At 55.3% G+C, this 15,151-nt stretch overlaps 1 protein-coding gene across 1 annotated transcript in view; it reads left to right on the forward strand.

The window, feature by feature from the left end:
- The window catches only part of LOC122691278 (proto-oncogene tyrosine-protein kinase receptor Ret-like), a 52,974-nt gene that overhangs the window by 16,043 nt on the left and 21,780 nt on the right, over nt 1-15,151 (forward strand). Inside the window, 6 exon segments of the mRNA XM_043897922.1 lie at nt 6,613-6,876; nt 8,681-8,827; nt 8,830-8,967; nt 11,333-11,574; nt 12,864-13,059; nt 14,335-14,534. Of these exon segments, the coding sequence (XP_043753857.1) occupies nt 6,613-6,876; nt 8,681-8,827; nt 8,830-8,967; nt 11,333-11,574; nt 12,864-13,059; nt 14,335-14,534 (1,187 nt within the window).

The raw sequence follows: 15,151 nt of genomic DNA on the forward strand, positions 1-15,151 counted from the left end.
CTCGGTATGTCTCACTAAATGAGCAAGAAGATGGGGGAGGTGGGGGTGGGTCTGCAACAGTGTGAGAGAATGTGCATGTGACATGCTAAGTGTAAGAGAGATGTATGTATCAGTCTGGGTCCAATCCAGAGACACCCACACAGCGACTGGACCAGAGGAGGTTAACATAAGAGTTGATCGGCAGTGATGAGTGTAAGAGAGCTGTGGGCCACCCTGAGGCAGAGGGCAGGAGCTTGGGGAAGGGGCTCCCTCCCCAGAGTGGGGTCACAGCTCACTGCATATTGAGAAGTTGGCTGGGTTGCAGGGGCCAGGACTGGTCTGCAGCCTCGGGGGCCAGCGGGAGGTGACCCTCCAGTACACGGGGGAGCTGAGGCTGGTGCACAAAGGCTGGTGATGGGTGCATCTGGGGGCTATGGGAGGTGATCGCGGGGCAAGGGCGTGGGCTACGTTGGAGCCAAGGGGCTGCGTGCATTTGGCATGGACTGAGGCAGAGCATGCAGGATGTCCCCACAATGTGCTGCAGAAGTGAGGGATGACAACCAGAAACCCTCGTCCACCTGCGTGGTCCTCCACCGCACAGGAGGGCACTCACAGCTTCTGTGTGGGTCTGAGAATGTGTACGAGTATGACCAGTGTTCATGTGTGAGTGTTCACACAGGGCTGAGCTTGTGGACAGTTGAATGAGTGAAAGTGAAGTAGAGACTTGGGCCTGCTTCTCTCTGCATACAAATGTGAGTAAATGACACATCCAGCCAGGTGTGGAGCATTGAAGACTGCCTTTCCAGGATACAAAAATGCTGGTGACTGCGTGTGCCAAATGAGACTATCCATGCCTGGTGGCTCTGCTTGTAAAGATGCTGGAGGAGGCCCTCCTTGGAACAGGACTGCCTGCTGTCCCCACTGAGTGTTAGTTGCACATCTTCTCCTGCAGGGGTGGGGCAGGGTGGGAGGATATGGGGCCTTGGGCCCACGTGCCTGTCTCTGTTTCCATCTGCTGCATACCTGTGCATACACATTCATGCATATACACACACAGGCCATGAAGGGGGCCTGGGGTCTCTGCAAATGCGAGCAGCAACCAGGGCCTTTGGCAGGTATGTCATGAGCAGTGTGGGACCCATCCCCACTCCTGTGAGAGCAAAGCCCAGCTCCTCACCCTCTGGTGTGATGCCAGGGCAACTTGAGGGGCCAGAACCCCACATGGTGCTGGCAACACCTGTCGAGGCAGAAACGTGGGACTAGGTGTTGGGGGAGGACCCTGTCACCCAGCAGCATTCGGGGTGGAAGGTGTGGGTGGGGCAGGTTTTACAAGTCCTGCTGTGTCGACCTGCCCCAAGTTCCAGGGGAGACTCTCATCAGAGGTTGGTCAAAAAGCCCTTCCTGGCAAAACAGTGCCAGCAGGGAGGGGTGGTCAGCTGGCAGGGCCTGGGGCTTCCTGGTGGGGCCAGCATCTGCCTTGCTCCTGAGTCCCATCGCCGCTTTGTTAGTCATCGTCCAAACCCCAAGATGCCCACCCTCCAGCTGTTTGACCATGGGAAGTCTTCTCACCTCCCAGCCTCCATGTTCTTACCTATTTAATGGGGCAGTGAAGAGGTTTGCCCAGTGATTATAAATCAGAAGTGTGAACTTCATACCGCGTGTACCTGTGCAAAGGTGAGGCCTATACCAGCTCCTCCTCTCCCCAGCCTGCCCTTCTCTTGTTCACAGTCAGAGAAAATGAGGCCCAGAGGAGGCTAGAACTTTACAAAGGCTGCACAGCCCCAGGAAACTGGACACCTCTGATGGCCCTTTCTGGGCTCTTCTCCTTCACCCTCTGGGGTTGGCCCCATCATCTGTAGGGCCCACCATAGAATGCAGATTGTTCTAGAATTATGAATTATTTTAGGACAATGACAGGAGAGCATTAAACCAAGTATGGGGAACTGTGGTCTCCCCAGGCTACACCCCCCTGAGGCCAGCCCTGCACCCACACCCTCGTTCCCTACCTTGGACCACGTGTTTTTCCATCTAAACGTGTCTGTGACAAGGAGGAGCATTAAGGCGGCCATGCCCTGAGTAGGGACCACCTGGGAAGCGTTTTAAGTGCATTTAAGACTGTTTCTGTTCACAATCATCGCCCAACCCACAAATCACTTTTGGCAGCAACAGACCAGGCCCCACATGGATCCTGTAGGACCTGGCTCAGAGATGAGAGCAGGTAGTGCTCTCATCCTGCACGTGAAGTCTGTGTGGTGGTGACTGGACCAGCTCGGAGGTGGGGGCTCCCTGGAGCTCAAGGCACCTCCCAGCCCCTGGACCATTGAATGTACATGTGCTCAAGGGGGCCCCAGGGGAGGAGCCCTATTCTGGATCTGCTCCTCACTACCTGGTAGGTGGAGTGAGCATCTCGCCCCCACTTAGAAGACCGATCTGCAAGCCCTACCCCCCATGGGTGGCTCCTAGGGCTGCCAGTTCTTGCACAGCTGACCAAGGCCACAGCGATTATATCCTGAGAGAATAAGAAGGCAAAAGTCGCGATATTCTGCTGATGTGGGTGCAGGCGTCCCACACCATCCTAGACAGTACTCCGGAGACCAGAATGCAGACCTCACTTCTCCACAGAGAGCTCTGGCACACCAAGGAGAGCTGGTGGCCAGGCAGGCTGGCAGACACAGGCTGCCCTTGGCTGTGTGCCATCTGGGGGACCCACCCACACCCACCCTGGGCTTCCCCCCTCCCCACCAACTGAGTCTCCTGCAGCTCTGGGGTTGGGGCCCTGAAGGCAGCATCTCAGATCGCTAGTGGTTGGCGCTCACCTTTCTGCCAGGATGAGAAGGAGGCTGGCAGCACAGAGCCCCCTTCCCATCCAGCATGGTGTCACAAGCCTGGACTGCCACCAGGTCACCACCCTGTCAAGCCACTGGGAAATCTCTCATTCTCTTTGTGGCCAGAAAGTCAACCTTCCCAAAAGATGGTGCACCCTCCGGGGCTGCTTTCTACTGCAGGCCAGCGTCCCTGACTTGCGGTCACTGCTCAGGACTTGGGGTGGGGGTGGAGGGTGGGCACAGTAACCGTGGGTTCTGGACCATGTGACATGGGGTTGAGCAGGCCGGTGAGGGCTATGCTGCTGGAAAGACAGCCCTCCAAATCCCAATCCCCTGGCTGGCTGCACATGTGCCCTCGAGCATACAAACAACTTTCTTTCTGTCCTGCCCAGGTGTCTTGTTTGCAAAGCAGTGATCCCATCAGCAGCTCCATCTGGGGCTGCGAAGAAAATGCAGGGTCACCATGTGCCACGGGGCCTGGCCTCATGCTGTGTGAGTCCACCTGGCCGTGCTCACCCCACTCTGCACCTTTGAGAGGCGGGGTGGGTGAATGCGGTGGGCCAGGTCCTCTGGAGAAGGTGGCAGTGGAGGGAAAAGCAAGCCACTCCTCTTGCTGTCCGCAGGGCTGTGAGCATCAGCTTCTGCGCTCCTTCCCCAGCCCCCCACAGCCCACCCCAGAGCTCCCCCTAGACTCTTTGACTTGCAACCTTCATGGAGTGTTGGAGGGAAAGGAAGCTGGGCTGCTGCTTATGAATCAGGCACTTGTTTTGGGGCAGCAGGGCTGTGTCTGGTGTTGACCCCCACTTTGAATCTGCCTTCCCAGACCCGGCCTTACTGGGGCAGGACAGGGGGCCACCGTGGGCTCGGAGCCCTTCTGATTTCTGTGAGGAGTGCAGACCCAGGTTTATTACTCTGCCAGGCAGTGCAGTGGGGCTTCAGTGCACTACAGGTGGGGAGCAGCTGCCCCTTCCCTCTCGTTGGCTGAGGAAACACCACAGAGACCCTCCTGCCTTTGTCACAAGAGCAGTGATGAGCAGTGCTGTAGGGTCCTCTTTGGGACCCCGAACTGTGTACTTCTCAGGAAGCGTGAGCCAGTGGAGTGCATCCTAGCTGTGCAGGAGGATCTGTCAGCTGTGGCCTGTCACTCTGCCCAGCTTGCAAAAGGCCTGCTCCGAGCTAGTGCCATTGGCTGCCTTTTCACAGAAGCATCAAGGCCAGTCTTGAGGCCATTTGGGGCTGACACAGTTCTCTAAGCTGCCAGCCATCCCTGCTAGGGTTGGCTACTAAATCCCAAAGAAATGAACACTCTGAGTGTATCTGAGAGGCAGCCCATGTCCTCGTGGCCAGTTGGGAGGCTGTGGGACAGGAGGGTGGCATCCAGCCATGTGTGGGTGGCTCCTGTCGTGGTCTCTACCAGTGAGACCCCCGGCAAGGGAAGTCAGGTCTCAGTGCTCCCTCCTCAGAGTTCCCCAGAGTGACTTCTTCCTAGGGCTCCTGGAGCTGCCACCGCCTTGGATGGCAGGCAGCATGATGCTCTGGGTGGATCCCTTCCCCCAAGAGGTGGCAGGGCAGGAAGGTCACACGCAGAGCCTGACTTGGGCACAGGGCCAGCTCCTTGGAGTTCAGCTGCCCTTCCCAGTACCTCACCTGCAGAGACCCAGTGATTCTGGGTCCCACTCCAGGGACAGCACTCCTAGGGAGCAGTTTTCCGAAGGTCTAATAAGTCAGCTCCGTACCTGCAGCCCCCTCCTTCCATCTCTGTCTTTAGTGCCGGGTGTGCAGTAGCCTTTGACTACTGGCCAGAGCATCTCTCCCCTCCATCCTCTCCGCCTTACTTACCTTTGTCCTTAGCCCCATTTGTCTTTTCCCTCCTTCCCTCTCTCTCCCTCTGTTTCTCTTCCTGTTCCCTCCCTCTCCTGCTGGCTCCGTGGTCCAGCCTGTTTGGCAGGGCAGCACCCACACTGGGTGGGTGGGACCCAATCAATGCACACTTCAAGTTGGCATTCCCAGCCGGGTTGCCTTTGAAGTCATCCTTGGGAAGCCTGGCACAGTGCTGGCAACCTTCCAGTTTTCTTCTGTTTCACCACTTTGGGATCCAAAAGGTCTTCACCAGTTCTCCTCACCTGACTCCAGTTGGCTCTTGATTGTTTCCCACACACAAGTGTGTCTTCAAGGACCCAGGCAGCCCCAGGGTGTTTTCCACTGGTGTGGAGCGGACCAACCACTCACCTTGGTGGCTGCAAGAGAAGCAGAATGTAGGTGGAAACAAATTGATTGAAAAGAGAAATCGCTTACACACAAGTACAATGTTTCTCATGTTTGCTTTGTGTGTTAGTATTTTTTTATGCTTTGTAGAGAATATTGGCAGGTTTTCAGTTTTTTTTTAAAGCATCACCTGCCCATTTATCCATCTTTTTAAAACTTCTTACTATTTAAAAATAACTGTTTATGATGCAAAATGTTGAACATACACCAAGTCAAGAGAGTAGTAGGATGAGTGCCCCATTGGTTCACCCAGCGTGGCCATGGTCAGCATCCCTCTTCCTCATGGCATTTACAGCTCTACCCATAGCCTCTCAGTGATAAATTTAGGCCACATTTACATACGTTGAAATGCACAAATCTTGGCTGTATGTTGTTGACAAATGGATGTCCCTGTGTGACCCACACCCCATCAGAATATGAAACATGTATGTTTCCCAGAATATGCCCCCTGCTTTTCCAGTCTATTACCTCCCCTACCCCCAGCTGGTACCCAGTTTGATTTCTGTCACCTAAAATCAGTCTGGAACGGTGCCATGTGATTCTTTTGTGCTTCTGCTTCCACTTGGCAGGATGTCTATTAGATGTGTCCAGGCTGTCGTGTGTATCAATAGTTTGTGCCCCATCCTAACTGCATAGGGTTCCATGGTGTGATGGACTGGGGTTTGTTATCTGATAACCTGCTGGAACACATCTGGGTTCTTCCCAGTTCTTGGCTCTGTGAATAACCCCAGCATTTGTGAACAAGTCACTTGACGGACATATGTTTTCATTTTTCTCAGATAAATGGAGTGGAATTTTTCGGTACTATGGTAGGAGCATGTTTGACTTTAGATGAAGATTTTGTTACTTACAGGGGCTTCCCAGGTGGAACTAGTGGTAAAGAACCCACCTGCCAATGCAGGAGGTGTAAGTGATGCAGGTTCAATCCTTGAGTCAGTAAGATCTCTTAGAGGAGGGCATGGCAACCCACTCCAGTATTCTTGTCTGGAGGATTCCAAGGACAGAGGAGAGTGGAGGGCTATAGTGCATAGGGTTACAAAGAGTTGGACACGACTGAAGCGACTTAGCATGCACGAATGTTGTTACTTATAAAGTGCTCTAGTTCATCTTCCCTGCCTGCTCTGCTTTTCTGGCAGCGTCTTGTACACTTCAAAACTCTGGCTCCAGGTGATTTGCTCAGAAGCTTGGGTGAAAGCCGAGTGGTTTACATGCTTATCTATCTCAGGTAATCGAGGATGATATTGCAACTGTTTATGCTTCCTCACTTCCTCCTCTTTCTGTTTTAAAGCAGTGTATTTGCAGCTAGTGTTTAGCTATACAGATAACTGTGTGTTGATGTTCTTAGGAATACAGATGAGAAAGACCTACTTAGATCAGAATTTTAAATTAGTGAAGTTTTCTTTTTTGGCCCACAAGGAAGCTATTACTAAAATGTGAAGTTAGGCCGCTGGGAAAGGTGATCTGCCTGGGAGGGCTGCTGGGCTCTGCACCGTGGTCGTCCCTCAGTCCCTCCTTCCCTCACGTGTTTCCCTGCCTCCCACAGCCCCGCTGGGACTCTACTTCTCCAGGGACGCTTACTGGGAGAAGCTATACGTGGACCAGCCAGCCGGCACGCCCCTGCTCTATGTCCATGCCCTGCAGGACGTGCCAGAGGAGATGCCCAGCTTCCGCCTGGGCCAGCACCTCTACAGCGCCTACCACACGCGGCTGCACGAGAACAACTGGGTCCGCATCCAGGAGGACACGGGGCTTCTCTACCTTAACCAGAGCCTGGACCACAGCTCCTGGGAGAAGCTCAACATCCTCAGTAAGGGGGCGGCCCTGACCCCACCCCCACATGCCTCATTACCCACCCCGCCCCGCCCTCACCTGGTCCTTCCTTAGAGCCCATCACACAGCTCCTACGACTCCTGCTGTGTAAGAGTGGAGCAAGTGAGATGGGGCTGGCCTGTCCTCTTTGTCCAGCCCGTGAGGGAGCCAGGATGAGCTTGAGGACCACTGATGACCCTCAGGCCTCCTGAGGCTGTTGGGATTTTGGAGAACTTATGTGGAGGACTTGAGGGGCTCTCTCCATGCTGGCTCCAAATGTCTTCCAGTTGGATTAACAGAGATGTGGGGTTGTGAGAGAAGAGTTAAGAAAGGCTAGAGACATCCCAAGATCTTGATTTAGTGGATGATCTGGAACTTGGTGGAGAAGCAGCTGTTTGCATGGAAAGCCCACCTTACCATCAACAGCAGGCTGCTCTTGGCACCTGGTGAGGACTGGGGCCTGGTGCCGGGGAGGAAAGTGGAGCAGGAGGAAGGCCTGGACGGCTTCTCAGAGCAGGGGTCCAAGCTGGAGTGAAGGCCACGTGTGACCCTGGTACTGGGAGGAGGTTGTTTGTGGAGCAGAGTTCTGCCTTGTGGCACCAAATGGTGATCACAACCCCACCTCTTGCTCTATAGACATGGCCTCCCTGGACCCTCACGCCAGCTCTGAGCTCCTGTGAGTGCTGAGAGGCAGACACTCTGCTGTGAACAGTACTGCCAGAGTGAAATTTGCCAAGGGTCTGAGTTTCATAGGAGGCCTGTTCTGTTTGTGATTGGAGAGCAGCCTCATGCACCTGCCAGCTCTAGTCAGGAGAGAAATCACAGTAATTAGAACAGAGAAAGTTTATACGGAGAATTATTAACCACAGCAGGGGACTGGAGCAACAGAGGACAGGCTAATAAGAAGCAGAGAACTGATGAATATGGGAGGAGTAGATGTAGCGGGGGGACACTTACCTAGAGCTAAGATAGAAGGCCCAGGAAGAGCCCCCGCCCCAGCTGAGATCCAGATGGGTTGGACGGGGGTTGCTATGGTGCCTCCATGATGGAATTTGCCAGAAATCCCCTCTCTAGGTGCTGGGGAAGTCTGTGTCTCTGCAGGGGTGGCATGGAATTCCCTGGGGGTCCCGTGGTTAGGACTCTGAGGTTTCATTGTTGAGGTCTTGGGTTCAGTCCCTGGTCAGGGAACTAAGATCCCACAAGCAGCAACACTGGCAAAAATAGAATAGAATAAGTGTTTTATTTATTTTTAATTGAGGGATAATTACAGTATTGTGTTGGCTTCTGCCATACATCACAATGAATCAGCCATAGGTATACATATGTCCCCTCCCTCTTGAACCTCTCTCCCCCCTCCCACCCAATTCCACCCCTGTAGTGTTTTTAAAAGTGAGAAAAGAAAGAAAGTGGTTGGGGTAGTGGGTGAGGGAGGGAAGGGAGGTCACCTGAGGTGCCAAGAGCCTGCCTTGGGGAAGCACTCCATCTTAGACCCAGGGTTCAGCGCACCTCTCTGAGGAAGGGTATTTGAACTGAGACTTGGAATAATCAGAGAGATGGACCTGTGAGGCACCCCCCAGGATGAGGGAGCAGAGCCATAGGGCCCTGAGGCTGCCAGATCCCAAGTCCAGGGCCGTAGGGGGCAAGCAGGAGGTAGGGGGCAGGGCGGGGTTCCCAGCAGAGCCCTGCTAGCCTTGGTGAGGACTAGGCTTTGCGCCAGCCCCGAGCTCCTGCCCTCTCCCCATTCAGGTCCCAGCTGGGCGGGTGTGGCTGACACCCTGGCGGGGCCTGACTTGTCTCTGCAGACGGCGGCTTCCCGCTGCTTACCATCTACCTGCGGGTCTTCCTGTCACCCACATCCCTTCGTGAGGGCGAGTGCCAGTGGCCAGGCTGTGCCCGAGTGTACTTCTCCATCATCAACGCCTCCTTCCCGGCTTGCGGCGCCCTCAAGCCCCGGAGCTCTGCTTCCCTGAGTCAGGCCTGTCCTTCCGCATCCGGGAGAACAGGCCCCCTGGCACCTTCCACCAGTTCCGCCTGCTGCCCGTGCAGTTCCTCTGCCCCAACGTCAGCGTGGCCTACAGGCTCCTGGGAGGTGAGTGCCAGGCGCATGGAGCCTTCCTCGATGCCTGCCGAGTGCCAGGCATGGCCCTGCGGTTCCTCTACATGAGCCGTCCAAGTTGACTACACCACCCCACCATCCATTCATTCAGAGGCCCACGTGTATCTCATGTATGCTGGCCACAGGCCAGGCATGGTTCTAGGGACCAGGGATGAAACAGTGAACAAGTTCAGGCCCAAATCCTGCCTGTCTGGACCTTCCACGCCTGGGGCAGGTGGAGACCACACAGGCGCGAAGGACGTCGGGTGGCCTCTGAAGGGGCCAGGTGGGAGGTAACGCTGAGAAGGCACAGAGTGGTGGAGACCACTGTCCTAAGTCAGGTGGCTGGAGCAAGGTAAAGGAGGGTGCCCAGCAAGCAGGGCGAGCTCATTCAAAAGTGCGGAGGGGGAAGTGCAGCTGGAGGGGAGGGCAGAGGCTACTGAGGGCAGAAAAATGCAAGGGAGGGGGCAGGACTTCCTGATGAGGGGACTAGGGAGCCATAGAAGGTGTTTTCAGGGGTGGGGGGGAGGGTGTCATTGACAGGATATAACTTACTTTAAAAGGTTAGTCGGGCTGATGTGTTCGAAATGATTTGGGGCGAGTGGTTTGGAGGAAGCAGGAAAACTATGAAGAGGCAGGAGACATCCTTGAGTGAGAGGATGAGGACTGGGGTTGAGGGTGAAAGCCTTTAGGCCACAAGAAGCAGGCAGATTCTGGGCATGTTTTTGCAGGAAGATCCAGCAAGATTTTCTGGGGAGTTGAATGTGGGGTGTTGAGAGATTCACGAGGGGACCAAGCATGGTTCCAGGATTCCGCCTGAGCCACTGTAAGGACAGTGGACCTTGTCACAAGATAGTCCTACCACACTATGGCCCTGGGGAAGCCACATGGATTTGGGGTAGGGGAAGGGCACTGGATCCGAGTGGAGATGAGAGAAGGCAACTGAGCCGCTGTGTGAGGTGTCATTGGACAGTTTAAAGGGGACTTAAAGGGGACACTTATTACGCTGGATGGCTGGTAAGTGAAGCCTGGATTCCCACCAGGTTGATGGCACCCACACATGGTCATAATGTTAAAGGAGCGCTCAGTAGTGTAAGGAAAGTAGTCACTCACACTCCCACATCCCTTCATTTATCCTGCCACAGGGATGGATGTCTTTGTACAAAGTTGTCCCCAAAGCATATGGTTTAGTGTGCTGCCTTTTTTGCTTAAAAAGAAAAGCCATTTTTGTAACCGTAAGCAATACAGGGAAATGTGTAGTTCACATGTAATATGTGGCTCTGATGTGATTTTCCACTAAGTGGAGTTGACAGCCCTCCTGAGGTTGGCTATGGGGTGGTCACTGTTGACCTTCAAGCGTTCAGCTTTTCCCCCTTTCTGGGTCCTTTCTGGAGGATGAATTCCAGGACAGGCTTGGGTTGAAGAGTATGTTGTTATTACTGGTCCTCCCCTCACCAGGTTGCAGTGAGTCATTGAACTTACAGCAGTGTCTGGCGATGAATACACACAGCATCTCATCTTCTGGGGCTTCCCTGGTGGCTCAGCTGATAGAAAATCTACCTGCAGTGCGGGAGACCTGGGTTCAATCCCTGGGTTGGGAAGACCCCCTTGGAAAAGGGAACGGCTACCCACTCCAATATTCTGGCCTAGGGAATTCCATGAACTGTATAGTCCATGGGGTCGCAAAGAGTCAGACACGACTGAGCAACTCTCACTTCACTTCATCTTCTGGCGAGGAAGCTGAAGAACAGAGACAGAACCATCAGCCTCAGGCCACGCAGCCTGCAGGTGTATAGGGCAGGGATCCAAACCAGGCAGTCAGAAATATTTGTGTGTTAACATGAAATTACACCAGATGTCCCCAATGTTAGTTTTCAAGTGGTGGAATTGTGGCTTTTTTCTCACATTCTCTAAAATGAGCATGTCTTGCTTCCACAGTTAAGAAAATTCCTGACAGTTTTTCAAATACCAGCAAATGCTAGGAGCTGGATCTCTGGGCCTGCAGCGTGACTGGTGCCAGCCCTCGCCACAGAGGAGGCAGGCAGGGTGTGTGAAGGGGTGTGCCCTCCTAGGTGATTGGGTTGAGGACCTGAGGCAGACCTCCTGGTCCCTGCTCTTCCCTATCAGCACCAGTGCAGGCTGCAGGCACAGTGATGCTCAGAGCATAATCTCCACTGCAAACTGTGCTTGGAGGCTGTGCTCCACTGTGGAAGCTGAAGAGGGGCCACGGCCCAGGCCCAGCATGCACCCCAGCTCTGTCTCCTCTTGCACACTGCTCCCTGTGGGGCCCTGAGGAAGGCAGCTCACCCTCCCCTCAGCTCAGGGTCATCCTGGGGTTGCTGGTCTGTTTGGTGCTCAGGTGAGAGTCTGCCTTTCCGCTGCGATCCGGACAGCCTGGAGGTGAGCACGCGCTGGGCCCTGGACCGTGAGCAGCGGGAGAAGTATGAGCTGGTGGCCGCGTGCACGGTTCGCATGGGCATGCGCGAGGAGGAGGTGATGGTGCCCTTCCCTGTGACCGTGTACGACGAGGACGACTCTGCGCCCACCTTCTTCGGGGGCGTCGACAGTGCCAGCGCGGTGGTGGAGTTCAAGCGGAAGGAGGTGCCTATGTGTTTGTCTGGTGCTTCTCTAGTGTCTGTCATCTCTTTGTTGGGCATCTGGGTCTCTCCATTCGTCATTTGTTCCTCGGTCTATTCAGCTGTCCATCTAGCCATCCAGACATGTGGCTGACCATCACTGTGGTTATTCGTCTTTCATATGTCCATCAGTCTGTCTGTTGGGGTTTTGTTGGTTTCCAGGACAGCTGAGGAGGAGAGAGGACCAGCCCCGCTGGCCCCGAGCTGACCTCTGCCCTGGGAAGCGGGTGAGGGGAGGGGTTGGGGTGCCGGTGGGGTTGAGGGTAAGGGTGCCCAGCCTCTGACTCAACCATCAGGGCTCGCATCAGAGGGGCACAACTGTGGTACTGCAGAGGCGGGGCACACTGCCCCAAGGAGACGGAGAGGACATCTGCCAGGAGGGCGCTCCCTTCTTCGGGCTGTCAGCCCCTCAAGGGAGGGCCAGTGAGTTCAGGGAGGGTACCCCGGAGTGGAGGAAGACAGGACAGTGGATCCGGCAGGGGTGTCCCTGCGCCGCCCCTCCCATCGGGGCCCCGCCTTCCTCTTGCCCGTGCAGGCGGAGAGTGACTGCCACCTGCTGGGCCCTGGGCTGTCCTGCAGCCGGCAGGCTGGCGGGAGCAAGGGGAGGGTCGGGGTCGGATATGCTGTGGTTGGCTGCTTCTCCGGACACCCAGGGAGCAGGTTTGGTGGATGGATGGGCAAGAGGAAAGCACATGGAGTAGGGAAATGTCCCATGAGCCTGGCAGAGCAGCTCCATGGTAACACTGTGGAGCCTGGCCAGGAGTGAGAGCAGAGATGACATGTGGCTTTACTCAGAACCCCCCTCATGACCCCATCTAGCCTGGGGTACAGAAGAAGCTGTAGGAGAGCATTCTGGTGGACACTGTGCTTAGGTCCCAGCTCTGTCATCTGTCACTGCATGACGTTGAGCTAACTTCTCCACTGTGCGGGGCCCAGCTTCCTGGAAGGAGAGTGGGGGTGCCCACTCTGCCCTGTGGGGACCTGAATGAGGTCTTCCACAGAGCACCAGGGCATCTGTTCTAACCCATAATCATGGGAAGTCTGGAGATGCCATTGCACCTGTTGCAGAGGTGAGGTGCAGTGGCCCAGGAAGGGTGACAAGCAGGCTGGCTGGGGGCCCCTTGCAGCTTGAACCCTGGTCAGTCTGTCCCTGGAGCCAGCTCTGACCGCACACACCTGATCCACCTGCGGGGCACGTGCCCTCCTATGGGCTCTGGCTTTCAGGGCCCTGACTGGCCCCCGTATTCTCTGCAGGGCACAGTGGTAGCCACGTTATGTGTCTTCGATGCAGACGTGGTGCCAGCCTCCGGGGAGCTCCTGAGACGGTACACGAACACGCTGCTCTCTGGGGATGCCAAGGCCCTCCGGACCTTCCGAGTGGAGCACATGCCCAATGAGACCTTGGCCCAGGCCAACGGCAGCTTTGTGCGGGCAACCGTGCATGACTACAGTAAGAGGGGACCAGTGTGGCCTGACAGGGCCCCCTGGGGAACTGGCGACCTGCTTTTCTTGGGCAGGGCAGCACCCTGCACAAGTAGACACCTGTCCTGGCCCTCTCAGCCCCAGGTGGCCACCCCTTCCAACCCTCTTCCCAGCCTTTGTCTCTGCTGGGCTCACCTTGGCCACCTTGGTGGGTGTTTACAGGCTGTCCTTTCTCTCTGAACTGCCCCAAGGCCAAGGCTGACCCTGGCAGGACCCCCACCACACTACCCTGTGCTGACCACGCCAGGGCTCACTGCAACCTCCTAGGTGCCCAAGTGTCCAGGGATCCTTGACCCTCCCCAGCAACTCTCCACTAACAGGAGTTGATGTCCAGTAGCAGCTCTGTGCCCTCAGATTGGAGGATTCTGGGATGACTGTCCTGTCTGACTTCTGAAATGTGCCCACCCTCAGGGCTAAGCACCACGTGCCCCCAGGGCTCACCTGCAGGATGGGGTGTCCTCGCAAGTTGCCAAACCTCCCCACCTCCCTCGCCTGCTCTCCTGCCTGTGTTTTGTAGGATCACCTTTCAAATATGCCACTTGTGCTTGGATCCTTGTTTGGAGGCCTGCTTCTGGGGAACCCAGGATCACTGGTGCCTTTACCCCTTTCTGCCTGACCCAGTCCTATTTCCTGTCTTCTTCCTCACCAAGCTCTGATGACCTCTGTTCTGTGCAAGGGAAAATGTCATCCTTGCCCCTGCACACTCCCTCTGTATGCCACGTGCACCCAGAGATCCTCGCCTCCTCTGTTCTCCACTGAATGGGGATCTTAGCCTTGGCACATGGTGACAGCTCAGGAGTGCGGAAGCCCCTGGGTGCTTGAGGCCTGTGGAACCTGAGGGTCCATAGGAGGCTGGTACTGTTGCGAGGAGTTCTCAGGGGCCAGGACGGTCTTTCTGGGACCTTGCTGGTGGTGGTGGTGGGTCTTTACCTGTGTGTGCTTGCCCCGACATGCATCTTTCTCATACACATGCACACACACACACACCTCACTGAGGTTACCTCCCAGCTGAGGAGGGTCTTCTGGGCTCAGCTCAGCACAGTGACTCACATTTAAAATAGTTCAACCTTAGTGCCTCCAGCCAGGTCTGTTGTCTGTGTACCATGCGGGTAGAAGTACCTGTTGTCACACGTACGCCCATGTGTCCAGGGAATGCTTTGCAGGGGAGATGTGCAGCAGCGTGGAGCAGTGGTCTCCACCCTGGGCAGGGCCCCTACCTATCATCATGTGCCTCCACCCACAGGGCTGGTTCTCAACCGGAGCCTCCCCATCTCGGAGAGCTGGGCTGTGCAGCTGGCCGTGCTGGTCAACGACTCAGACTTCCAGGGCCCGGGGGAGGGTGTCGTCCTCCTCCACTTCAATGTGTCCGTGCTGCCCGTCAGCCTGCGCCTGCCCAGTGCCTACTCCTTCTCGGTGAGCCGGCGGGCCCACCGCTTTGCCCAGGTGAGCTCCTGGCCTCTTGCCAGCCTGGGGAGGGGAATGGAGGAGCAGGGACCCCCAGGGTGGGGTCACATGGGGGACACCACCTCCCTGAGCACACAGAGTGGCCCTGGGGAGCAACAGGCACAAAGCCAAGTAGGCTAAGGCTGTGGGAGAAAGGAGTGGGGCTGGTGGGCTTTGTGGGCCCCTCTTTGCCCTCTCCCTTCTCAGCATTTTTACATTTTTTACTAATGAAAGAGCAGTGCCAGGTAAATCTATGCTGACTTGGAAAGACATTCCCGGTGAAGGAAGTGGGAAAAGTAGTTTGCAGAAGTATTGGTCTTAGGTGGCTCCGTATGTTCAAAACCAAGTCTTCATTGCTAGAAATTTCCAAGTGTGCAAACACAGGCATTAGTGGAGACCTCTGCAAGGAAAGACAGGAAGTGCTTCTATTTCCTACTTTCCTGCAAGTCTGTTTGCTAGAGCTTATTTTGCATTTGTCATCAGAAAATAGTGATTAGAAGTAGGAAAAAAAAGGGAAGTAGTAAGAATTTGTCAAAAGGATATAAGGGATAGATAAGAGCGATCTCTTTTCCTCATATCAGCCAGTGTTTAACGTTTTGGTGCAATTCTTTCTAGAA

Source organism: Cervus elaphus, unplaced genomic scaffold, assembly GCF_910594005.1.
Source record: "Cervus elaphus unplaced genomic scaffold, mCerEla1.1, whole genome shotgun sequence".
Taxonomy (NCBI): Eukaryota; Metazoa; Chordata; class Mammalia; order Artiodactyla; family Cervidae; genus Cervus; species Cervus elaphus.